This window comes from Perca flavescens, chromosome 6 (assembly GCF_004354835.1).
Source record: "Perca flavescens isolate YP-PL-M2 chromosome 6, PFLA_1.0, whole genome shotgun sequence".
NCBI lineage: Eukaryota > Metazoa > Chordata > Actinopteri > Perciformes > Percidae > Perca > Perca flavescens.
The window spans coordinates 26,470,747-26,497,720 of NC_041336.1; the positions used below are offsets into that span (position 1 = coordinate 26,470,747).

General features: G+C 33.4%; 1 protein-coding gene and 1 long non-coding RNA gene across 5 annotated transcripts in view; one reads left to right on the forward strand and one right to left on the reverse strand.

Annotated features, from left to right (window-relative positions):
• grb10b (growth factor receptor-bound protein 10b) overlaps positions 1–8,606 on the forward strand; it is a 70,265-nt gene extending 61,659 nt beyond the window's left edge. For 3 of the 4 annotated variants that reach the window (XM_028580160.1, XM_028580159.1, XM_028580163.1), the window contains 9 exons: positions 918–1,055; positions 1,318–1,428; positions 1,945–2,043; positions 2,291–2,368; positions 2,699–2,815; positions 3,195–3,261; positions 3,376–3,463; positions 3,633–3,726; positions 4,244–8,606. In XM_028580160.1, coding sequence (XP_028435961.1) covers positions 918–1,055; positions 1,318–1,428; positions 1,945–2,043; positions 2,291–2,368; positions 2,699–2,815; positions 3,195–3,261; positions 3,376–3,463; positions 3,633–3,726; positions 4,244–4,390 — 939 coding nt within the window. In that variant the 3' untranslated portion in view covers positions 4,391–8,606. The remainder of the gene's footprint in view (positions 1–917; positions 1,056–1,317; positions 1,429–1,944; positions 2,044–2,290; positions 2,369–2,698; positions 2,816–3,194; positions 3,262–3,375; positions 3,464–3,632; positions 3,727–4,243) is intronic. The other variant, XM_028580161.1, reaches the window with a different exon arrangement.
• Positions 8,607–26,317: 17,711 nt separating this feature from the next.
• On the reverse strand, positions 26,318–26,731 carry LOC114556506 (uncharacterized). Its single transcript, XR_003692695.1, has 2 exons — positions 26,693–26,731; positions 26,318–26,531 (listed from the first exon to the last, which is right to left on the reverse strand). It is a non-coding gene; the product is annotated as an uncharacterized LOC114556506 (long non-coding RNA).
• Between the last annotated feature and the right edge of the window lie 243 nt (positions 26,732–26,974).

The following is a 26,974-nucleotide window of genomic DNA, read 5'->3' on the forward strand; positions in this document are numbered from 1 at the left end:
TATTTTTCATTTGTGCAAGAAAAAAGAGAGCCTTTTAAATGAACGTCGCATGTGAACGTGCGCTACGCATATGACGGAAAATGCTCATGCATGAGGCCCATTGTGGGATGTTTCCAAAACACTGGGAAACATGTGCTTTAAATATCAAAGAGTCCTCTTGAACAGTTTACCTTCCAGCCACAAGCCACAGACTCCAAATCAGCTCTAATAACTTAAGCTGCCACTTCATGGTGCAATATTTTTGTGAAACATGGAAACCGCTAACTCCAAATATTTCAGACACCCACAAGACAATGTAGGCAGTGAGGGTTTCCAATAAGAATGCACTGTATGGTGATTCAATGTAGGCTATGTACTGTATTTGTGAATATGTCAATGTCTTGGCACATTGCATAACACGCCTTTTTTTCCCCCTTTTTTGTATTTTAAATAGAAAAAAATATATTACAGGCCCTGCTTAAAACATAAATGAATCTGGGAGCCTGGGTAGCTCACCTGGTAGACCACCCATATACAAAGAGTTTACTCCTCGACGCAGAGGCCGCGGGTTCGACTCCAACCTGCGGCCCTTTGCTGCATGTCGTTCTCCCTCTCTCTCCCTTTTCATATCTTCAGCTGTCCTATAAAATAATAAAAGGCTTACAAAAATAAATAAAAAAACAAATGAATTATGTATATACTGTACTTAAATCTATGTTTGTGTACACATGTTTAGATCCTATCCCCCTTTATTGGCCCTCTTCAAGGCTCTACACCGTTTGATTTTCCACACAATAGCACAATGGTATGGCCTTATGTGGTCACTAGTGTGTGATCCAGTGTTGCCCTCCTGAGGCACAGAGCCCTTGATAGACATTATAGAGTGAATAAATCCAAACTGATCCCCTGCTCCATGTCTTTCTCGCTCCTTTCCTCAGAACTTCCTAGCGACCAGTAGCTGTCCAGAGATCCAGGGGTATCTGTATGTGAAGGAGGTGGGTAGAAAGTCATGGAAGAAAGTTTACACGTTCCTGCGGCGCTCAGGACTCTACTGCTCTACAAAAGGAACCTCAAAGGTAACAGCCACTCAAGCTTTCCCTCTTCAAGGGACAGAATATATTTCACTGTCATTTTTCTAACATGTAATGTTGTAATTGCAGTCATTATTTATCATTAAAGAATTGAAATGCATACCACATTGACATTTTATAGTAATAACGTTACTAAACGTAATCAGCCTTTTATTGATGGTGGTCTGTCTGCATATGTCTGTCTGTCAGTATACCCCCAGGCTGTCTCCCTGTGATGTTCTGACTTATTAATTATTTCTGTCTCCAGGAGCCCAGACATCTACAGTTACTAGCAGACATTGAAGACAGCAACATCTTCACTGTCATCACAGGCAAAAAGCAGCACGGTGGACCCACAGACTACGAGTTCTGTATCAAGGTGAGTCTCAGATGACAGAAGTGAGATGAGGCTGATTTCTAATGAAATACTGTGATATATTAATATATTATAAATCAAATAAATATATATATATATATATATATATATATATAAATATATCCTGCACTGACTACCTGCACTGTGCTGATCTCTGTACATTGCACATACATACAGATCAGATACCTCTCAATACCTATAAAAAGTTGCAATGTTTACACAGTTGTTACTCATTTGTATGTATATTTTTTAACTGCAATGTCCACACTTTTCTTCTTTTATCTGAAGTTATCTTTACCTAGCTGTATATATAGATTGTTATGTAAATACAATATTTGTTAAACTTTACCTATTTTCATTTATATATTTCTAATTTTGATATATTATAAATGTTGCAGATGAGCAAACCTTTTTTCTCATTACTTTGTCAGGTCAGCTAAGTTGATCAGTGATGATGGTGATAAGGAGGTGATGAGGAGGATTATCTCTGTTCTGATTCTGATAACGGTTAATTCGCAGCCCAATAAATGCCGAGGGGAGTTGAAGGAGCTGAGGATGCTTTGTGCGGAGGATGAACAGGGCAGGACCTGTTGGATGACTGCCTTCCGGCTTTTTAAGGTAACACCATGACAAAAGTATATGCTCTATGGCTTAGTTTACACAACACACTCATTGAGAATGAAGAATGTTGGGGCGACCTATAGCTCACCCAGTATAGTGTGCGCCCCATGTAGGCGTTCCTGTCTGTCCACTGTCACTATCTAATGAAGTGAAAAAGCCAAAACATAATCTTTGGAAGAAAAAAAAGAAAAAGAAATGAATGTTGATAGTGTAGCTTTACCAGTATGTTCCTTTTTCTTTACAGTATGGGATTGTGTTGTACCAGAATTATAAGATTCCTCAACAAAGAAAAACCCTACTGTCACATTTCTCAGCACCTGTGGTAAGTTGGCTGTTTTATTTAAAATTCTGTTAAAGAACCTTAAAACCTACACCAGTGAATCGCCAGTTTCAGCTTAACAACATTGCCTTGAATGAGTCATTGACATAAGCAAAGCATTGATTGTGTGATTGATTGTATGCACCAGGAACAGCAACATAAGTAGTCTGACACGTTTAGGAGAAGGGAGACAATCACTAAAAACCTAACTTGTGCCACACCACTTTTTATTGCACTGCCTTCGTTTACATTGGTACAAAGCTGCACCCTGGTACTTGTGTTGCTGCCATTGTATCCATATTTTGACTATCTTGAATATCTGTCTCCCCCTAGCGGAGCGTATCGGAGAACTCCCTTGTGGCCATGGATTTCTCAGGGAGGATAGGCAGGGTGATTGACAACCCTGTAGAAGCTCAGAGTGCTGCCATGGAGGAGGGACATGCGTGGAGGGTGAGACACAACCTCAGTTTTCTCTCTCAGTAATGCTTGAAGCAGACATCAAAAGATCTTTACAAATGACATATTTATATATAGTTATATAGAGCTAATTTTCGTCTGCTTGTTAAGTGTTGATTTTTCAGTTATTTTGATCTGACAAAAGTTGTCTGTCTATTCATGAAGTTGATATGGCTGTGGGGCAGCTGTGAAAAGTGTCAGATTTAATCAAATGGATCTTTAACCCAGCCCACTAGTCGGTTAGGAAAGTAATCTGGACGTTTAACTTGGAATTTTCTTCACTGTTACACTGAAATATGTAAATAGAGTGGACTAATCCACCAGATCCTGAACTAATCCCTGTTGTTTTGTCTGAATGTGGCATCTCTCTCAGAAGAGGAGTCAACGAATGAACATATTAGGCTCCCACAGTCCATTACACCACTCCTCACTAAGCTCAGGTAATATTATTGACTGTTAACTTCTTTTAACATTTTTTTATTTATTTTTTTTCAGTTTAAATATCATGAACACTAAACACTAAAATGTATCTTAAAATGTGATTCTCTCTGCAGTCATCCACATAGCTCAGTTGTGGTTCCACGGCAGGATAACCAGAGAAGAATCCCATCGCATTATCCATCAGCAGGGACAAGTCGATGGGTAAGGGAGCTGGAGCTTAAACACATTTTGCACATACACTTTTCCTATTTGCCGAATATGAATACAAAAGAACAAAAGAGTTCAATTATTTTTTGTATTTTTTTACCTTAATGCATCCATAAAATTAGGTCATTTGTCTCACAGCGTCCTCCTTTTTTTTGTTGTACAGGTTGTTTCTGCTGAGAGTCAGTCAGAGTAACCCCAAGGCGTTTGTGCTCACATTGTGCCATCACCAGAAAATCAAACATTTCCAGATACTACCGGTATGTAATTTTACATACTTTTAATTCATTTTTTCTTTTATTAAGTAGCGGTCGGTGAATGTTAAAAGTAATAATATGTGTCTTGTGACATGTCTCTTTAAGAAAAGCAGCCTTAACCTTGACAGTTGTATTAATTAAAGTATGCCAAAAGGCTGCTGCACACTCTTACAGATCATATTGTTGCAATATCTTTACTTTATTGCCGACAGCTATGTCAGTCCCAAAAGGCAAACCTTTTAACCCTTAAAAGGATAATGTGATTTTGGCCTTAGTTTAATAAAAAACGGTTCCTCAGTCTGATCTCACTGATCTTCCTACAATGTAGGAAATCAGTCTATATAAATTATTTATGGTTTGCAAAATGGCGAGGAGTAATGGGTTATGTATGTGATTTGTTGCTAACACGCCCAAATGTGTAAAATCATTGTTATGGTCCATTTAGGAGTAAAAAGACTCAGATGTTCTTGTCTTTTCTTTTCTCTTGCCATGTGCTGTGTCCCTCCTTTGCTGCTGGCAGTGTGAAGAGGACGGCCAAGTCTTCTTCAGCCTTGATGACGGCGCCACCAAATTCACCGACCTGATTCAGCTGGTGGAGTTCTACCAGCTCAACAGAGGAGTGCTGCCTTGTAAACTCAGACACCCGTGTACCGTCGTGGCCTTATGACATATTCGGATCATCTGACCCCATGACTCCTATCATTTGACTTGACTCTGCCTAAAACAAACAAAACAACAAGAATCCTTCTGTTGGTTGGTTCTTTTTTTGTTTTTTATCTTTGCAAGAAGCTGGTGAATTGACTGATGTTCCGTTGTCATTTTATATTGCCGTGAGTCCGCCGGAGACTGCTGACTTGTTGGAATCCTTTTGCATGGATGTTTTTGAGGAGTTGGATGCACAACTTGCAATACAGGTTCCTCAGTCAAGAAGAGAAAGGAAATGAACACTGCCGTTTGAGTCAATGCTGTTGCAAAATCTTCCACAATCTTGCTACCGGTAGTCATCAATAAGCTTGGACACAGTAACTTAAAGTTTTATCACGCAGCTCAAGTGTAGAGACTGCGTTTCCGCTTCCACTGGACAATCAGCAGGACAGTTCAAGCTTTCGCGTGTGGACCACTCGACTCTCTGAGAACAAACTGTAGTCTCATTTAAACTTCATCACACGTCCTCAAACAATATACTGTAGATGGAGAGTTGATTGTCTCTTAGTTTTGCACTCATCAAACTGGGAGTGGCCTTTGACGGTGCATGACTTCTACGCTGTCTTAACTGTGAGATGGTGCCACCGCCCTCTAGTGTCATAGGCGTGTAAGGAAATCCAACATAGACTAGATTTGGAGGTGCCAGAAAGACTGTTGCTTTTGAATCCTTTTGAGGTTTGGAAACATCGGAAGTGTGTTGAGTCAATCTAGCCTGGAGGAGAAAATCTTTTGAAACAAAGTATTTTTTTAATTGCGGACAATACAAAATCTGCATTGTCCACCCTCACAGAAATGTATTTGCTCATCTCTCACCACATAGGGTTTCTTGCTTAATGATGCATTTATTGCAGTTATGTATTGTTATCAATAGTCTCTTTAATAATATATAGTTTTGAAGATCACCTTTTGCATTCTGGATATTGGCAACTTTTCGTTATTCGCACATGCTACAATAAGGTCATTTGGCTTATTTCTATTACATGCTCCTTATCAATAAAGTACGTCCCATTTAACTTCCACAAAAATGAATAAGCGTTAATCAAACCATGGTGTCATTCAGCGAGAAATAACAAGTAATAAAGCTAGAGGAAGTTTGTAACCAGGTAGACCGTTTTAGTGATTGTAAAGGTGAAAAGTGAAACCAGGTAACTATTCAGAGGGGGGATATAGTAAGTAGTAAGTATGTAGTTCACTGCAGGCAAAGGCATGAGGACACCTCTTGCAAAAGATAAAGTGGGACAATGGAGAGTATCAATCTTTTGTTCAATTCACCTCCGCACAGGAAGGATGACCTCTAGCATTTCAGCAAATCAAAGGGAACAAAAGTTACCATTTTTGTCAAACAAAATTAGATCAGCCCAAAGATACAGTGGATCCTGTGAGAAACATCTGTACTGGTTCTGGAACCTCTTTTTTTAAAACGGTTTTACATATTGTTCCACAAATTGCCTCTACTGTACCTGTTGGGTTGAGATGCTGTCAGACGTAAATGTGACTCAGAGCACGGTTTAATGTGCTCTGACTCCACACCAATAGTAGACTCTGTGCATTACATTCCATATAATGCAGCCTTTTTTCTGCCTGAAAGTACTTGTGGACTAATAGTATCACATACAGCTCCTGCCTAGTGCACGCCGCCTCTCTATGAATTTAGGCAGACTGTCTACGAAAAGTTAGCTGTTGCTAGAGTGAGTGTTGGAAAAAATATGTAAAGAGAGAAGAGTATTGAAATGATACCTCTCTATCTCTGCCTTTTCCTCGCCTGTCTCACCCGGTCTCATTGCACTTTCTTTAGCCTGCTGTGAAAATACACTGTCAGCAGTGTGGCAGCAACATAAAACTGGAAATTTTAGGATGCGTAAGTACTACAGGGCCCACTTTGATTATTTTAACCCACATCCTTATTTTAATTTACTGAATTGCTGACGATAATGAGAGCATTAGACCGAAAACAGAGGACATAAAACTCTTACTGTGTTAGTTTGAGGGCACTGGATACACTTACATTTGTCCCATACAATGCAATTGCAGCACTGCCCAGTATTCAATTCAGTTCAGAATCACCCTTTTTTGAAATGTCACACTACAACATGTTTTCTAATTTTTTGTTATTCCTTGACTAAACATGAAATTTCCTAAAAGCTAAACATTTAAACGTTTTATTCAGTCGCAGCTTTGGTGAGTGCTCTGGTTGGGTCAACAGCCAGCAGACAATTAGATATCTATTTGTACTGACCTGTAATCAACAGCCATGATTATGTACTTTGCAGTTTATCTTAAGGTATATTGAACATCTGAGATGCAGAATAGCTGCTTCATATTGACTCTCTGTGCATGGTCACCATTATTTATCTAAGATGCAATGACTCAATTTCTTTTTAAAGTATTGCTGCAGCAAAATGTATTTATTTATCTGGATGTGACTGATTACTTGAACATTTTAGATTTCTTTTTCTCAGCGCTGTTCTTTACTGTTTTCTATTGTCATTACAATGAAATGATTGACCAGTGTGATTTATTATTATAATTATTATTATTGTAATGGCATAGCATCTAATGTTCAATTTTGTTTTATTCAAAAATATTTTTTGTCATCATCAATACTTGTTATGAAGTGATGTTTTAAAGCACACTAGGGTTAACATTGTGATTCCAATAGATGACAGGTGGAGTGTTGTGAAATTGAAAACAAAAACCATACCCAAGTTTCCCAAAGCATTACTCACTATGTTGTTTTGTACACCTTTAATTACTCTTCTCATTTCTCCCAGATCTATAAAAGCGGGTTCTCATTGCACTCTTTTATGGTGACCTAAACTAGGAAAAATAGATATGAATTAAAGTAATGAAGCCACAAATGTTTTGGGAAACTGGGTGAAGTAAGCACTCAATGTTCTCATAATTCAAAACAACTCACCTTGAAGAAAGAATTGTAGAAATGTAGATGTAGAACAAAAACGCCCTTTACATTCAAGTTAAACCTCATTGAAAATCTTTAAATGCTTAGATTAGATATAATTGAAGAAATGCATAACAGCAGTCCCCCTAACATACATACAGACACGGCATGGGATTGTCACAGTTTGACAAACTGCAATGAACAGTTATGTGAGAATTCCATGGAACTGACACCTTACAGAGCAACATTGTTAGATGGGTTCCAGCATTGACCTCCTTTCAGCTGAATGAAGAGACCTAATTTAGTAGGACGGTTTTATCATTTATTGTGTAAAGATTCTGTCATCTTAAGATTTTGAGATGTCACTGAAATGCTGATACTTGCTGTTTCTAAATTCTAATCTAAGTCCCCAGACATTTGATTTTGTCTTCCCACTCTGCACTTATCCCTCCCTCATATATACTGTCTGTCTGTATATAAACTTTTTATGACTGACATTAATGGTAGCAGATGTCAACATGTGAGGGACATGTAGCCTTTAAGGTGGAGTGAGTATTTGCATAGAGACATATTCACTTAGTCTAAATATAAAAGGCAGAAAGTAAATTTAATTAGTGAAATTCAGGGGATTTTGGATAACACAGAAATGAATGTAACTGGGTTGCTCAGGGTTGACTTGGAACATATTAAAACTACTGGTCCATCAGCTCTCTGACTTTTATGTACAAGATGAGGATGATTGATTCATAAATATTTTAGTTTTATTTTATTAAGCTGGGAGTTACAACAGACTTTATTTCAGTCATGGGCACCACCAATCTGCTAGTTGTATTACTTGAAAATATTGCGGCAAAGTGGAGTAGGTCCATAAGAGTACAGTTAACAGTGTTGTTGATTCTATTGTTTAAGCTGTTTCTAAACAAAAAAAATGCTAGCCTGACTACCTGTCTATCTCTAACAATGTCATTTGACAAAAACAGGTGACCAATTCAAGAAACATCTCTTCTCAATTCTAGTAAATTAGAATAGTTATAATTTAATCTGATTAATTTAATCATATTACAAATAGACACTCAAACATGTAAATGAAATAACTGACTTGGGAGGCCAATCTCCGTTTTGGTAGCCAGGTAACTACAGACTGATGACTTCTCTTTCTCTGCAAAAACCCGACCAAATGACAGACAAAGAGAGGGGACTGTCCCACTCATACAAAGCTTGCAATTTCAATAAGTTCTCGATGAAATTAAACTTAAAAACATCACTCTTGTATCTTGAATGCTTGTATTTTCTGTTTATTTTTGGATATAAAAGTAATTTGGCCCCAATCCTGCCAAGATGGATTGATCACTTATCATCTGGACTCATGCATCATAATACTGTCACAATGCAAGAAACCGTGGCTGTACAAATGAGTAGAGTAAAAATATATCAATATATAAAATATATAAACTATTATGTATTTCAGGGAATGCAAAAACAGTAACTTATCTCTTCTTTTTTTTATGTCCTGTATTCAAAATGTGCTTTGCTTCAATCTGTAAATAGTTGAATGGCTTATAAATCTTAATTGTAACCTTTTCAGGTATTTTTGTACAAATAAGGGACTGATATATTCTGTTTATTGTAATTAGAATAAAACATTAATACATTGATATAAAAACATAAACTGTGTTTGTCCTTAACATTCTTCATTACTTCTTCATTACAGTTGCTACTAGGACTACAGTTGAAAATTAGCCGACTGGCACATTTACAGAAATGTTGATTAATGTGCTTTGTCCTAATCAAAATAAAATAAATAAAAATGTGAACATTTGCTAACTAAAGAATGTAACACTGTTGTAACAGATCTATACAGTGTTATATACAACCCATACTGCATGAGCATTTGTTGTCATAACATAGGTGTGTCCAGGAAAAAACAATAGGTCTTATCCTGGGCCATACGCACATATTAAGGTGTATGAATATATATATATATATATATATATATATATATATATATATATATATATATATATATATACAGTACGTATATATATTGAATGAAAGTCTGAATATATTGAATGAATGTGAATATATTGATTGGATGTCTAAATATATTGAATGAAAGTCTGAATATATTGAATGAAAGTCTGAATATATTGAATGGACCTTGAATATATTGAATGAAAGTCTGAATATATTGAATCAAAGTCAGAATATATTGAATGAACGTCAGAATATATTGAATGAAAGTCTAAATATTTTGAATGTTGAAATGAAATCTGACGTCATTGTCGGCCACCATCTTGTGTTTTCGTTGTGATTCATCCTTACCAAAGTGTGACACTAGGAGCGAATCAGCAAGAAATCTAGTGTCAGCAATTATGAGAAATTAAGAGATTATTAACACACTGGCGAATGCACGTATGGGCCAAAAAAACTGGTAACGTTAACCGTATCCAGTACCGTTCTCCCAATGAAGAAGTTTATTCACTTTTTCATCGTGGAAGACTGAATGTAAGGAACCTCTCTGGTCAGGCAGGTCCCTTTCATCAGGCTAAGGTCAACACACCTTCCATTCAATATATTCAGACTTTCATTCAATATAATCAGACTTTCATTCAATATAATCAGACTTTCATTCAATATATTCACTTTCATTCAATATATTCAAGGTTCATTCAATATATTCAGACTATATTCAGACTTTCATTCAATATATTCAAGGTTCATTCAATATATTCAGACTTTCATTCAATATTTTAAGACTGTCATTCAATATATTCAAGGTTCATTCAAAATATTCAGACTTCATTCAATATATTCAGACATTCATTCAATATATTCAAGGTTCATTCAAAATATTCAGACTTTCATTCAATATATTCAGACTTTCATTCAATATATTCAAACTTTACATATATATAATAATTTCCTAAATATATATAATATATAAGGCTTACTCTTTCCACTGAAAGAGTAAGCCTTAGTTTGTCCAATAGATGGTGCAATATTACAACATTCAAGGGCTGGTGAGAAGTCATTGTCAGTGATGATTCGAAACAACCTAGGTGGCTTTCACATCTGCAGCAGAGCGTCTGACATGGTTGGTCCATACCATAATAGTCATAGAAAAAAGTCATTGTATTTTATGTCAAAATAAAGTATGTTGGAAAAAGTCATAAAACGTCATAGTATAGTATGTCCAAAAAGTCATAATAAACTGTGTAAAAGAAAAAGTCATAGTATAGCATGTCAAAAAAATCTTATTTATTAAATTCTTAAACCTTTCTTCCAAAAGTTAAGTCATTCACATTTAAATAAAATTTAGAACTTAAAGCAGTGTAGAAAGAAAGGTACATAACAATACTATACAAAAGTAATTGTATAGTATGCCATAAAAAGTCACAAAAAATAATGTCAAAAAATGTCAAAAAATTTCATAGTGTAGTTTCAAATTTAAATAAAGATAGGAACTTTACTTTAGAACAATACAATCCAAAAGTAATTGTATAGTATATGCCATAAAAAGTAATAAAAAGTAATGGAATAGTATGTCAAAAAAAATATGTCATAAAAAGTAATAGTATAGTATGTCGAAAAAGTCATAGTATAGTATTTCAAAAAAGTAAAAAAAAGTCATAGTATAGCATGTCAGAAAAAGGACAAAAAAGTATATATGGTTTAAATGGTTTAAAAACCATTTCCTGACTAAACTCAGACAAAAGTCTTCTTCGGATTTTCACAAAATTGTCAAAATATTTAATAATTTCTGCTTTTTAACTCAAAAATTAGCTATAAACTCATATAAATGAGGTTTATTGACCATGAATTTTGAAAAAATAAATGTAAAGCTTGTGATAACATATATAATATATAAAACATCGAAAAAAAGTAGATCCTAGTGAAGCCAGGAATAGAACCACCCATCTTGTGGTTTAGGGTATACCTACTCTACCTCTGATCCACTGCCTCCAACACACAAACTACATAAAAAGTCAAAGTATAGTATGTTGAAAAACAAAAAAGTCAAAAAAGACACTCCTGGTGTCAAAAAAGTCATAAAAAGTCACAGTATAGTATTTCAAAAAAGTCAAAGTATAGTATGACGAAAAAGTCTAAAAAGTCATAGTATAGTATGTCAAAAAAAGTAATGAAATGTCGTAGTATAGTATGTTAAAAAAAAAAGTCATAGTATGTCGAGGTTTTAGCGAAGCCAGGAATAGAACCACCAATCTCGTGGTTTAGGGTCTCCATCACATGAACCACATAGACCACATACAAAGTCAAAGTACTGTATAGTATGTTGAAAAACAAAGAGAAAGGCATTGTAAAGTATGTCAAAAAAAAGTAATAAAAACATTATAGTATAGTATGTTAAAAAAGTGATAAAAATGTCATAGTATAGAATGTCGAAAAAAGTGATAAAAATGTCATACTATATTATGTCGAAAAAAATGATAAAAATGTCATAGTATGGTATGTCAAAAAAAGTGATAAAATGTCATAGTATAGGATGATGAAAAAGTGATAAAAAGTCATAGTATAGTATGTCGAAAAAGTAATAAAAAAGTCACGGCATAGCATGTCGAAAAAAGTCATGGAAAGTCATAGTATAGCATGTCAAGAAAAGGCCAAAAAAGTCATAGTATAACATCGAAAAAAGTAATAAAATATTCATAGTATAGAACAGTGGTTCCCAACCTGGGGTCTGGGCACCCCTCAGGGGGGCGGCAAAGATCACAGGGGGTGCCTGTGAAGTCTTTATCTGGTTTGAGGTTGAGGTAAAAAAAATTATTTGCACATCTTAAACAAATTATGATAATACACTAGAATATATAATGTATACAAAAGTCTGTATAAAAACTATATATTTTTGTTCTCGCTTAAAATTGTAGGCAGGCTACTTAGTAGGCCAAACCTCCGGGACCTCTTAACCTGTGACCCTTGCTGTCATCAGGTCAGCTGCTAGCTGCTATCATCCTCGTCTTTCCTGCCGCCACGGCATCACTATTTTATGAATGAAACACAGTGGAGAAACGTAAAAGTGCTGATAACTGAAATAAGTCATAAAAAGTCATAGTATAGTATAGTAAAACTTTTTAAAATATTCAACCTTCTTTGAGACTTTGAAAAAGAGCCCTTCTGACATTTTTACTTTAGTGTGTTCTGGATAGAATGTAAACACTCAGAGTGATATTATTTAAGGCACATTGAGCTTCCAAGTGAAGCAGTGGCCTCATACAAGAAATACCGGGAGAACAGAAACAGGCCCTTTTGGACAGCAATTGTCCTCACATTTCTGACACAACACACACCATTCTTGCACAGGATAATCAGCAGGGTGTCATATATCTCACAGTATTAAACGTTAAGCGATAGGAATTAGGGTTTTTGAGCTAGAAGCAGGACTATCTAAGGTGTGCCAGAGCCTCGTCTTTGTGAAAACAGCTGTTGGTGTTGAGGCCTGCACGTCGGACGGTTTACGCCTCACCGTAGTCCATTAATACACCTCATTGGGCATTAACCCCTACATAAACAATACCTTTTTTGTTAAAGAGTTGTCTGGGGTCAGTTATTCCAATACAGCACAATAGATTTGCAGGTTTAAAGTAGGGTGGTATATGACTTATCCAAAATAGGTAAAACTTTGTGGTAGCTATCTTAAAGAAACAAACCCAAACACCTCATCATTCCAGTCTAAAGTTACTTATTGCAGCTTGGGCATTGCATTTGACAATGCAAGCTTATCAAGTCAAATATCCTATATGGCTTTAATAGAAAAAAAATGTTGACGCATCGAGATATCGAATCGATGATACAATAATCGTAATCGAATCGGGAGATCGGTGAAGATTCACACCTTCGGAAAAAGTCATAGTATAGTATGTCAAAAAAAGTTATTATACTATGACTTTTTTTGACATACTATACTATGACTAATAAAGTAATAATAAAACAATAGTATTATATGTCGAAAAAAGTTATAGTATAGTATGTCGAAAAAAGTTAAAAAAAAGTCACGGTATAGTATGTCAAAAAAAGTAAAAAAAAAAACAGCATAGTACTATGTCGAAAAAAGTAATTAACCCTTGTGTTATCTTTAACCCTTGAGAGAGATTATCTATTGATTGATGGAATAGCTGACAGAATTGCATTTTGAGCAAAGCCACACTTGGCCATTAGCTGCATCCGTTGGTTTTATTCAGAATCGATGCAAGTAACACCTGCATGTTTTTCACTTCACCTTTTCACATTTCTTTTTCTTTCTGTTTAACACATTTTATTGATTTTTGCCAATAAAAAGACAATACTGAACAACAAGTTGTTTAAATCTTGGTTGTACAAAAGTGTAGTATAAGTGGTATAACATAGTAATATAGTAATAATAAAACCACCCACTCACCTTTTCACATTTTAATAGCAAAGTTGTTGTTTATTTTCAGGCTGGAAGCAATTTCAGGTGCCACTCCCAATACACTTTTGTTTGCAAAGTAAATTTGAAGCGCATACAGAACATATTAGAGGCCGTTTCCCCTGCAAGGAGATCACAAACTAAAACCTAAGTCTTGCTCCTCCAAGAGGCCTCAGGCAAAACTGTAACTACAGTCTGCACACATTGTGGACACACAGCACTTTGTTCAAATGCAAACATGCTGCTGGCAAACCTATGCTACCTCTGAGCAACTGCCTCAACCTCGTAGTATAGTTCATAAAATAAAGTCATAGTATAGTAGGTACAGTGAATAACTAATAAAAAGACATAGTACAGGTTGAAAAGTAATAAGAAAGTCAGTTTAGTATGTTGAAAAAGTCAAAAAAAGTCAGTTTAGTATGTTGAAAAAGTCATAAAAAGTAATTGTATTGTTTGTCAAAACGTCATCAAAAAGTCATAGCATAGTTTTCAAAAAAAGTGTCTGGAGGTTGTGATCAAGCCATTGTATAGTTGAGGGCTGACACACTATACCTCAGAGCCACAGCCTCCAGCAAAGTGTGGTATGTTGAAAAAACTGATAAAAAAAGTCATAATATACAGTATGTCAAAAAGGTCATTCTATAGTATGTTGAAAACGGTGATAAAAAAGTCATAGTATAGTATGTCGAAAAAAAGTATTTATAAAGTCACAGTATAGTATGTCAAATAAGTCACAAAAAAGTCATAGTATAGTATGTCGAAAAAAGTGATAAAAAGTCATTTTATAGTATGTTGAAAAAAGTCATAGTATAGTGTATCAAAAAAGTCATAGTAGAGTATGTCGAAAAAAAGGTGATAAAAATGCCATAGTATAGCATGTTGAAAAAAGAAATAAAAAGTCATAGCGTAGTTTTCAAAAGAAGTATCTGGAGGTTGGTGAAGCCAGGGATTGAACCACCAAATTTATGGCTGAGTGACAACCCACTATACCTCTGAGCCACAGCCTCCAGCATAAAGCATGATATGTCAAAAAAAATGTAGAATTTTGGTGGGGGAAATAAAAAAGTGAAGGTTCCTGCAAAACAAGGAATTGAAGCACCAACCTTGTGGTGTAGGTTATACCTACTCTACATCTGAGCCACTGCCTCCCCCACAAAGTGTGGTATGTTAAAATATAGTATGTAGAAAAAAGTGATAAATATTTCATAGTATAGGATGATGAAAAAAGTGATAAAATGTCATAGTATAGTATGTCAAAAAAAGTGATAAAAAGTCATAGTATAGTATGTCAAAAAAAAGTGATACAAATTTTATAGTATAGTATGTTGAAAAAAGTGATAAAAATGTCATAGTATAGTATGTTGAAACAAGTCATACATAGTATGTCGAAAAAAGTGATAAAAAAGTCACAGTATATTATGTCGAAAAAAAGTGATAAAAATGTGATAGTATAGTATGTTGAAACAAGTGATAAAAAGTCATACTATAGTATGTTGAAAAAAGTGATAAAAATTCAAAGTATAGTATGTCGAAAAAAGTGATTACAAAAAAGTCACAGTATAGTGTGTTGAAAAAAGTGATAAAAGGTCATTGTATAGTATGTCGAACAAAAGTGATAAAAAAAGTGACAGTATTGTATGTCGAAAAAGTGATAAAAGTCATAGTATAGTATGTCGAAACAAGTGATAAAAAAAGTCAAAGTATAGTATGTCAAAACAAGTGATAAAAAAGTCAAAGTATAGTATGTCGAAACAAGCGATGAAAAAGTCAAAGTATAGTATGTCGAAACAAGTGATAAAAAGTCACAGTAGTGTGTCGAAAAAAATGTTAAAAAGTCATCGTATAGTATGTCAAAAAAGTGGTAATGAGTCATACTATATTATGTTGAAAAAACTGATAAAAATGTCATAGTATGGTACGTCAAAAAAAGTGATAAAGAGTCATAGTATAGTATGTTGAAAAAAAGTGATAATATGATAGTATAGTATGTTGAAACAAGTGATAAAAAGTCATCGTATAGTATGCTAAGAAAGTGATAAAAATGTCATAGTATAGTATGTCGAAAAAAAGTGATAAAAATGTCATAGTATGGTACGTCAAAAAAAGTGATAAATTGTCATAGTATAGGATGATGAAAAAGTGATAAAAAGTCATAGTATAGTATGTCGAAAAAAAGGGGTAATGAGTCATAGTATAGTATGTTGAAAAAGTGATAAAAAGTCATTGTATAGTATGCCAAGAAAGTGATAAAAATGTCATAGTATGTCGAAAAAAGTGGTAATGAGTCATAGTATAGTATGTTGAAAAAGTGATAAAAAAGTCACAGTATATTATGTCGAAAAAAGTGATAAAAAAGTATTATAGTATGTTGAAGAAAGTGATAAAAAAGTCATAGTATAGTATGTCGAAAAAGGTCATAATATAGGATGTCGAAAAAAGTGATAAAAAAGTCATAGTATAGTATGTCGAAACAAGTGATAAAAGAGTCATAGTATATTATGTTGAAAAAGTCTTTCTATAGTATGTCGAAAAAAGTCATAATATAGGATGTTGAAAGAAGTGATAAAAAGTCATAGTATAGTAGGTAAAAAAAAAGTGATAAAAATGTGATTGTATAGTATGTTGAAACAAGTCATACTATAGTATGTCGAAAACAGTGGTAAAGAGTCATAGTATAGTATGTCAAAAAAAGTCATAATATAGGATGTTGAAAAAAGTGATAAAAAGTCATAGTATAGTAGGTAAAAAAAAAGTGATAAAAATGTGATAGTATAGTATGTTGAAACAAGTCATACTATAGTATGTCGAAAACAGTGGTAAAGAGTCATAGTATAGTATGTCGAAAAAAGTCATACTATAGTATGTCAAAAACAATGGTAAAAAGTCATAGTATAGTATGTCGAAACAAGTGATAAGACTCATAGTATATTATGTTGAAAAAGTCTTTCTATAGTATGTCGAAAAAAAGCAGTGTGGAATTTTAGGGGGGGGGAATAGAAAAGTCCTAGCATATTTTTAAAAATCAACATTTGAAGGTTCCTGCAAAACAAGGAATTGAAGAACCAACCTTGTGGTGTAGGTTATACCTACTCTACATCTGAGCCACTGCCTCCCCCACAAAGTGTGGTATGTTAATATATAGTATGTCAAAAAATGTGATAAAAATGTCATAGTATAGTATGTCGAAAAAAGTCATAGTATACTATGTTGAAAAAAGTGATAAAAATGTCATAGTATATATAGTATGTTGAAAAAAGTGATACAAAAAAAGAAAAAAAGAGTCATAGTATAGTATGTCGAAAAAAGTGATAAAAAGTCATTGTATGTCAAAAATGTTATACTATACTATGTTGAAAACAGTGATCAAAAACGTCATAGTATATATAGTATGTTGAAAAAAGTGTTAAGTCATAGTATAGTATGTCGAAAAAAGTGGTAATGAGTCATAGTATAGTATGTCGAAAAAGTGATAAAGAGTCATAGTATAGTATGTCGAAAAAAAGTGATAATGTGATAGTATAGTATGTTGAAACAAGTGATAAAAAGTCATCGTATAGTATGCCAAGAAAGTGATAAAAATGTCATAGTATGTCGAAAAAAGTGGTAATGAGTCATAGTATAGTATGTTGAAAAAAATTATCAAAATGTCATAGTATGGTACGTCAAAAAAAGTGATAAAATGTCATAGTATAGTATGTCGAAAAAAGTCATAATATAGGATGTTGAAAAAAGTGATAAAAAGTCATAGTATAGTAGGTAAAAAAAAGTGATAAAAATGTGATAGTATAGTATGTTGAAACAAGTCATACTATAGTATGTCGAAAACAGTGGTAAAGAGTCATAGTATAGTATGTCGAAAAAAGTCATACTATAGTATGTCAAAAACAATGGTAAAAAGTCATAGTATAGTATGTCGAAACAAGTGATAAGACTCATAGTATATTATGTTGAAAAAGTCTTTCTATAGTATGTCGAAAAAAAGCAGTGTGGAATTTTAGGGGGGGGGAATAGAAAAGTCCTAGCATATTTTTAAAAATCAACATTTGAAGGTTCCTGCAAAACAAGGAATTGAAGAACCAACCTTGTGGTGTAGGTTATACCTACTCTACATCTGAGCCACTGCCTCTCCCACAAAGTGTGGTATGTTAATATATAGTATGTCAAAAAATGTGATAAAAATGTCATAGTATATATAGTATGTCGAAAAAAGTGATAAAAAGTCATTGTATGTCAAAAAAAGTTATAGTATATATAGTATGTTGAAAAAAGTGTTAAGTCATAGTATAGTATCTCGAAAAAAGTGGTAATGAGTCATAGTATAGTATGTCGAAAAAAGTGATAAAAATGTCATACTATATTATGTTGAAAGAAATTATAAAAATGTCATAGTATGGTATGTCGAAAAAAGTCATAGTATACTATGTTGAAAAAAGTGATAAAAATGTCATAGTATATATAGTATGTCGAAAAAAGTGATAAAAAGTCATTGTATGTCAAAAAAAGTTATAGTATATATAGTATGTTGAAAAAAGTGTTAAGTCATAGTATAGTATCTCGAAAAAAGTGGTAATGAGTCATAGTATAGTATGTCGAAAAAAGTGATAAAAATGTCATACTATATTATGTTGAAAGAAATGATAAAAATGTCATAGTATGGTACGTCAAAAAAAGTGATAAAATGTCATAGTATAGTATGTCAAAAAAGTGATAAAGAGTCATAGTATAGTATGTCGAAAAAAAGTGATAATGTGATAGTATAGTATGTTGAAACAAGTGATAAAAAGTCATCGTATAGTATGCCAAGAAAGTGATAAAAATGTCATAGTATGTCGAAAAAAGTGGTAATGAGTCATAGTATAGTATGTTGAAAAAAATTATCAAAATGTCATAGTATGGTACGTCAAAAAAAGTGATAAAATGTCATAGTATAGTATGTCGAAAAAAGTGATAAAAAGTCATAGTATAGTATGTCGAAAAAAGTGATAAAAAGTCATTGTATGTAAAAAAAAAGTTATACTATACTATGTTGAAAAAAGTGATCAAAAACGTCATAGTATATAGTATATATATATATATATATATATATATAGTATGTTGAAAAAAGTGTTAAGTCATAGTATTGTATATCGAAGAAAGTGTTAAAAAGTCAGAGTATAGTATATCAAAAAAAGTCATAGTATATTATGTCGAAAAAAGTGGTAATGACTCATAGTATAGTATGTTGAAAAAAGTGATAAAAATGTGATAGTATAGTATGATGAAAAAGTGATAAAAAGTCATAGTATAGTATGTCGAAAAAAGTGATAAAAAGTCATAGTATAATATGTCGAAAAAAGTGATAAAAAGTCATTGTATGTAAAAAAAAAGTTATACTATACTATGTTGAAAAAAGTGATCAAAAACGTCATAGTATATAGTATATATATATATATATATATATATATATATATAGTATGTTGAAAAAAGTGTTAAGTCATAGTATTGTATATCGAAGAAAGTGTTAAAAAGTCAGAGTATATTATGTCAAAAAAAGTCATAAAAATGTGATAGTATAGTATGATGAAAAAGTGATAAAAAGTCATAGTATAGTATGTCAAAAAAAGTGATAAAAATGTGATGTATAATATGTTGAAACAAGTTATACTATAATATGTCGAAAACAGTGGTAAAGAGTAATAGTATAGTATGTCGAAAAAAAGTGGTAATGAGTTATAGTATAGTATGTTGAAAATGTGATAAAAAAAGTCAGTATATTATGTCGACAAAAAGTGATAAAAAAGTAATATAGTATGTTGAAGAAAGTGATAAAAAAGTCAAAGTGATACAAAAAAGAGTCAGAGTATAATATGTCGAAAAAAGTGATAAAAAGTCATAGTATAGTATGTTGAAACAAGTCATACTATAGTATGTCGAAAACAGTGGTAAAGATTCATAGTATAGTATGTCGAAAAAGGTCATACTATAGTATGTCAAAAACAGTGGTAAAAAGTCATAGTATAGTATGTCGAAACAAGTGATAAGACTCATAGTATATTATGTTGAAAAAGTCTTTCTATAGTATGTCGAAAAAAGTCATAAAAAAAAAGCAGTGTGGAATTTTAGGGGGGGAAATAGAAAAGTCCTAGCATATTTTTAAAAATCAACATTTGAATTGAAGAACCAAGCTTGTGGTGTAGGTTATACCTACTCTACATCTGAGCCACTGCCTCCCCCACAAAGTGTGGTATGTTAAAATATAGTATGTCAAAAAAAGTGATAAAAATGTCATAGTATAGTATGTCGAAAAAAGTCATAGTACACTATGTTGAAAAAAGTGATAAAAATGTCATAGTATATATAATATGTTGAAAAAAGTGATAAAAAGTCATAGTATAGTATGTTCAATTCAATTCAATTCAATTCAATTCAATTCAATTCAATTCAATTCAATTTTATTTATAGTATCAAATCATAACAAAAGTTATCTCGAGACACTTTACAGATAGAGTAGGTCTAGACCACACTCTATAAATTCCAAAACCCCAACAATTACAGTAATTCCCTCAAGAGCAAGCATTAGCAGTGGCTATTGCGACAGTGGCAAGAAAAAACTCCCTTTTAGGAAGAAACCTCGGCAGACCCAGACTCTTGGTAGGCGGTGTCTGACGGGCCGGTTGGGGGCGTGATGAACAGTGGTGATAACAGTCACATTAGAAGTCACAGTGACTTCGAAGGTTATCGTGGAAGTTCATGTCATAGCAGGGCACATCGTGTCATACTGAGTAGTGCAGTCTCCTATACCGGATCCTGACTACTCTGTGCATAGGAACATCACAGCAGGGCGTTGCGGGATGAGACGAGGCGCTGCAGAGCACGGGTGGATGCTGCGGATGCAGCAGGACGCAGCAGGATGCGGCCGGGAAATGCAGAGAATCGCAGAGCATAGCTCTGCGAAGAAGAAACATAAGGACTCCGGGGAGTAAATTCCCCAGAGCTAGATTAGTAACAAGCATTTCTGGGACAGGATGCAAACAAAAGTAACAAGTAGAGATGAGAGAGCAGCTCAGTATGTCTTAGGGAGGAACAGCCTCCCCGGCAGTCTAGAATTGTAATAGCATAACTTAAGCAAGTTGAAACAAGTCATACTATAGTATGTCGAAAACAGTGGTAAAGAGTCATAGTATAGTATGTTGAAAAAAGTGATAAAAAGTCATAGTATAGTAGGTAAAAAAAATGTGATAAAAATGTGATAGTATAGTATGTTGAAACAAGTCATACTATTGTATGTCGAAAACAGTGGTAAAGATTCATAGTATAGTATGTTGAAAAAGGTCATACTATAGTATGTCAAAAACAGTGGTAAAAAGTCATAGTATAGTATGTCAAAACAAGTGATAAGACTCATAGTATATTATGTTGAAAAAGTCTTTCTATAGTATGTCGAAAAAAGTCATAAAAAAAAAGCAGTGTGGAATTTTAGGGGGGGAAATAGAAAAGTCCTAGCATATTTTTAAAAATCAACATTTGAATTTGTGGAACGATGTGACAGTTATCGAGGCATAGTATCGCTTTTTCTTTTAAAGCCAACCCCCCTTCTTCCCCCCGATAACCCTCGCCCTCTAAGCCCGCTTTTGCCGTACAGCCATTACAGATACTGTCAGCGGGGCGGATGGTTAAGTCTATATTAGAGGAGTTGTTTCGGATACTTCCCTATATTTAATACTGTAGGTATTAAAATATTAGAGGTTCAAATATAATAAATATTGTATTATAACTATTAATAGGTTCAGATGAATTAATTGAGATACTTCCCTATGGTTTTTAGATTATTTTTAAAGAGACACACACACCCCGCACTGGCGGGTTCTCTTCACAGTGGAAACCCGATGACGAGACAAGAGGCTTTTGATTGACAACCTAGATGTCTCCTGTATGTGAAATACACAGCACACAGAAGATCTTTATAACCAAACAATTACAATTGATTACTCACACTCGGACAGCTGCCTCTGCGGTGGTCACAGAGGTTTTCGCTCAGCGGGAGAATCAAAGGTCTGCTGGTCAGGTCGGTCCCCGGGGTTGCTGCAAACCGCACGGTTAAAGAGGAGGCCACCACTTCTCCTTTGGGGGGTTCCCCGCTCACGCAGGCAAGTGGCAAAAAAGAAGTGAAAAAAAGAAAAAAGGAAAGAAAGTCTTCTAAAAAAGCGAAAAAAGACTCACAAGGGTTTTTGGGTCACCTTGCTCAAGACGAACACAGGTGGTTTTATTATTTTTTTTTTTTAAAAAGCAAAAAGTTAACAAGCAAACAAAATAAATGGAAAAATGAACAGTGTTCAATCACTCAAAAAATGCTCTAAGACACGAAAACGAGCCCAAGGGAGAGAGCGAGAGCGAGAGAGAGAGCCCGGGGTGCTTTTCAGCAAAGAACCCAATTTTATATGTACATTTCATGGGGTTCAACCCCCCATCACAGCAAGGTGTGTTTTATCGCATTTGTTTCACCTTACATGGTAATACAGTCTTAAAGCACGCATCAGGTTGGATATACGTAAAAACCATCTCATATGACGATATTTCCTTTATACATATGCATTTTGCTATCTAACATAGAATCTAACGGCTCAGTTCGACTGCATTGATCAAAAGGTCAGAGCAGTAACCTTTTCACCTCTTATGTGCACCCAGAGCCTTCCCTGTACACAGGGCCCCAACAGCACTTCCTCTTTCCAGCTGTGCAGGTTCAGACAGACAGTTACACAAAGCAACTTATGCATCTGAAGCCTCTTGCAGACACTTCCTCTTTCCGACTGCAGGGTCAAATGGGCAGCTTCACACCGCAACTCACACTAAAATTTCTCTAAGCATGTTTATAGTAATATCAGTAACACAAAGACTTAGCACGATTGTATTTCTAAAGGCACATTAGCACTCATAAACCAAAATCAAAGGCAGTATTATAGTCTCAAAAGATATATTTTAACAAATATATTTTAGCTGTTTTTGGGTTAACTCATGTCAAAAGCAGAAGCACAGTCTCCACTGTTCTTGAGCTGATATATTTTCAAAAGCAGAAGTATAGTTTTAGCTGTCTTTTGGATTAATACAAATACATTTCAAAAAGCAAAAATATTTCAAAAAGCAGGAATATAATTTGTAATTGTTTTTTGGATTTTCACATACTCTCGTTCAACAAATTGAAGAACCAACCTTGTGGTGTAGGTTATACCTACTCTACATCTGAGCCCCTGCCTCCCACACAAAGTGTGGTATGTTAAAATATAGTATGTCAAAAAAAAAACTATGTTGAAAAATGAAAAATGTCATAGTATAGTATGTACAAAAAAAAAAAAAAAAAAGTCATAGTATACTATGTTATATAATATGTTGAAAAAAGTGAAAAAAAGTCATAGATAATATGTCGAAAAAAAAAAGTCATAGTATAGTAGGTAAAAAAAATGTGATAGTATAGTATGTTGAAACAATTCATACTATAGTATGTTGAAAACAGTGGTAAAGAGTCATAGTATAGCATGTCGAAAAAGGTCATACTATAGTATGTCGAAAACAGTGGTAAAAAGTCATAGTATAGTATGTCGAAACAAGTGATAAGATTCATAGTATTCTATATTCTATAGTATATATAGTATGTTAAAAAAAGTGATACAAAAAAAAGAAAGAAAGAGTCATAGTCGAAAAAAGTGATAAAAAGTCATTGTATGTCAAAAAAAGTTATACTATACTATGTTGAAAAAAGTGATCAAAAACGTCATAGTATATATAGTATGTTGAAAAAAAAAAGTGTTAAGTCATAGTATAGTGAAAAAATGATACAAAAAAAAAAAGAAAAAAAGTGGTAATGAGTCATAGTATAGTATGTCGAAAAAAGTGAAAAAGTCATACTATAGTATGTCGAAAACAGTGGTAAAAAGTCATAGTATAGTATGTCGAAAGAAGTGATAAGACTCAAGTATATTATGTTGAAAAAGTCTTTCTATAGTATGTCAAAAAAAGTCATAAAAAAAAAGCAGTGTGTCATTAAAAAAAAAAGCAGTGTGGTAATTTAGGGGAAATAGAAAAGTCCTAGCATATTTTTAAAAATCAACATTTGAATTGAAGAACCAACCTTGTGGTGTAGGTTATACCTACTCTACATCTGAGCACCTGCCTCTCCCACAAAGTGTGGTATGTTAAAAAAAAAGTGATAAAAATGTCATAGCATAGTATGTCGAAAAAAGTCATAGTATACTATGTTGAAAAAAGTGATAAAAATGTCATAGTATATATAGTATGTTGAAAAAAGTGATACAAAAAAAAAAAAAAAGAGTCATAATCGAAAAAAGTGATAAAAAGTCATTGTATGTCAAAAAAAGTTATACTATACTATGTTGAAAAAAGTGATCAAAAACGTCATAGTATATATAGTATGTTGATAAAAGTGTTAAGTCATAGTATAGTATGTCGAAAAAAGTGGTAATGAGTCATAGTATAGTATGTCAAAAAAAGTGATAAAAATGTCATACTATATTATGTTGAAAGAAATGATAAAAATGTCATAGTATGGTACGTCTAAAAAAGTGATAAAATGTCATAGTATACTATGTCAAAAAAGTGATAAAGAGTCATAGTATAGTAGGTCGAAAAAAAGTGATAATGTGATAGTATAGTATGTTGAAACAAGTGATAAAAAGTCATCGTATAGTATGCCAAGAAAGTGATAAAATGTTATAGTATAGTATGTTGAAAAAAAGTGATAAAAAGTCATTGTATGTCAAAAAAAGTTATACTATACTATGTTGAAAAAAGTGATCAAAAACGTCATAGTATATATAGTATGTTCAAAAAAGTGATAAAAGTCATAGTATAGTATGTCGAAAGAAGTGATAAAAGAGTCATAGTATATTATGTTGAAAAAAGTGATTAAAAGTCATTGTATATATAGTATGTTGAAAAAAGTGTTAAGTCATAGTATGTCGAAGAAAGTGATAAAGTCAGTATAGTATATCGAAAAGTTATAAAAAAATCATAGTATATATAGTATGTTGAAAAAAAGTGATAGTGATAGTATAGTATGTTGAAACAAGTGATAAAAAGTCATCGTATAGTATGCCAAGAAAGTGATAAAAATGTCCTCGTATAGTATGTCAAAAAAAGTGGTAATGAGTCATAGTATGGTATGTTGAAAAAAATTATCAAAATGTCATAGTATGGTACGTCAAAAAAAGTGATAAAAAGTCATAGTATAGTATGTCGAAAAAAGTGATAAAAAGTCATTGTATGTCAAAAAAGTTATACTATACTATGTTGAATAAAGTGATCAAAAACGTCACAGTATATATAGTATGTTGAAAAAAGTGTTAAGTTATAGTATAGTATGTCGAAGAAAGTGATAAAAAGTCAGAGTATAGTATATCGAAAAAAGTCATAGTATAGTATGTCGAAAAAAGTGATAATGAGTCATAGTATAGTATGTCGAAAGTGATAAAAATGTGATAGTATAGTATGTTGACACAAGTGATAAAAAGTCATCGTACTGTATGCCAAGAAAGTGATAAAAATGTCATAGTATAGGATGATGAAAAAGTGATAAAATGTCATAGTATAGTATGTCGAAAAAAGTGATAAAAAGTAATAGTATAGTATGTCGAAAAAAGTGATAAAAAGTCATTGTATGACAAAAAAAGTTATACTATACTATGTTGAAAAAAGTGATCAAAAACATCATAGTATATATAGTATGTTGAAAAAAGTGTTAAGTCATAGTATAGTATGTCGAAGAAAGTGATAAAAAGTCAGAGTATAGTATATCGAAAAAAGTGATAGAAATGTGATAGTATAGTATGTTGAAACAAGTGATAAAAAGTCCTCGTATAGTATGCCAAGAAAGTGATAAAAATGTCATAGTATAGGATGAGAAAGTGATAAAATGTCATAGTATGTGTCGAAAAAAGTGATAAAAATGTGATGTATAGTATGTTGAAACAAGTCATACTATAATATGTCGAAAACAGTGGTAAAGAGTAATAGTATGTCGAAAAAAGGTGGTAATGAGTCATAGTATAGTATGTTGAAAATGTGATAAAAAAAGTCAGTATATTATGTCGAAAAAAGTGATAAAAAAAAAGTAATATAGTATGTTGAAGAAAGTGATAAAAACGTCACTGTATGTCAAAAAAGTCATATAGGATGTTGAAAAAAGTGATGTCATAGTATAGTATGTCGAAAGAAGTGATAAAAGAGTCATAGTATATTATGTTGAAAAAAAGTGATAAGTCATTGTATATATAGTATGTTGAAAAAAGTGTTAAGTCATAGTATGTCGAAGAAAGTGATAAAGTCAGTATAGTATATCGAAAAGTTATAAAAAGTCATTGTATAGCAGGCTACAGTGAAAAATTAATCATAGTATAGTATCAAAAGTCATAAAAAAGGTCATATGCTATGTCGAAAAACTAGATAGTCAAAGTATAGTATGTCAAAAAACTAATAAAAAGTTCATAGTATATAAAATAAGAGATATAAAAGTCAAAGCATAGTATGTCGAAAAAGGTCATAGTTGTTACGAGTGACACTGGTGTGAACCCAAAATGCAGACAGAGACAGAGTCTGAGTAACAGTTAAACAAATTTATTGCAGTACTTAATTGTCCATGTTTCAGAAAGGGGAAGCAAGTCCAGGTTTTCAGATGGGTACAGGTCCAAGGGTTCCAATCAGGAGTGTCCGTGTATCCAGGTGTGAGCGTTCAGTCGGTAGTGAGGTCCAGTAGTAGCGGGCAGAATGGTGGATGGCAGGAGCGAGTGGCGGCTGGAGTCAGGTTCCAAAAAACTGTAGCACAAGAGAAAAACAAGTCAGGACAGGCAAAAAAACCACCAAGAGCAATATCCAAGAGGTTGAATCAGCCGCGAGACCAATGTTGTCATCTTGACTATGGACTTTTTTCACAGCAGATATTTTTGACTTGGAAAAGCACAGCTGAAATTGATAACCTTAACGATGGCTCAGTTCCATCAAGTGTCCCAGTAAGCTGTTTCAGTGAGTCAGCATGCACAATACCAGGGCCTCTCCTAAGTGGAATGCAGCCATCATTAATGGTTTTGAATACATCTGTGCTTTTCCTACTATGACATGTCAACATGTCTGCCGTGAAAAAGGTCTATGATCTGACGATGAGTGGCAATTTGACCGGGATAATTAAAACTGAGGTGATTATGGTGAATGAGCTGCACCTGACTGACTCCAGCACACCAGGCTTCACTCCTGCAATTAAC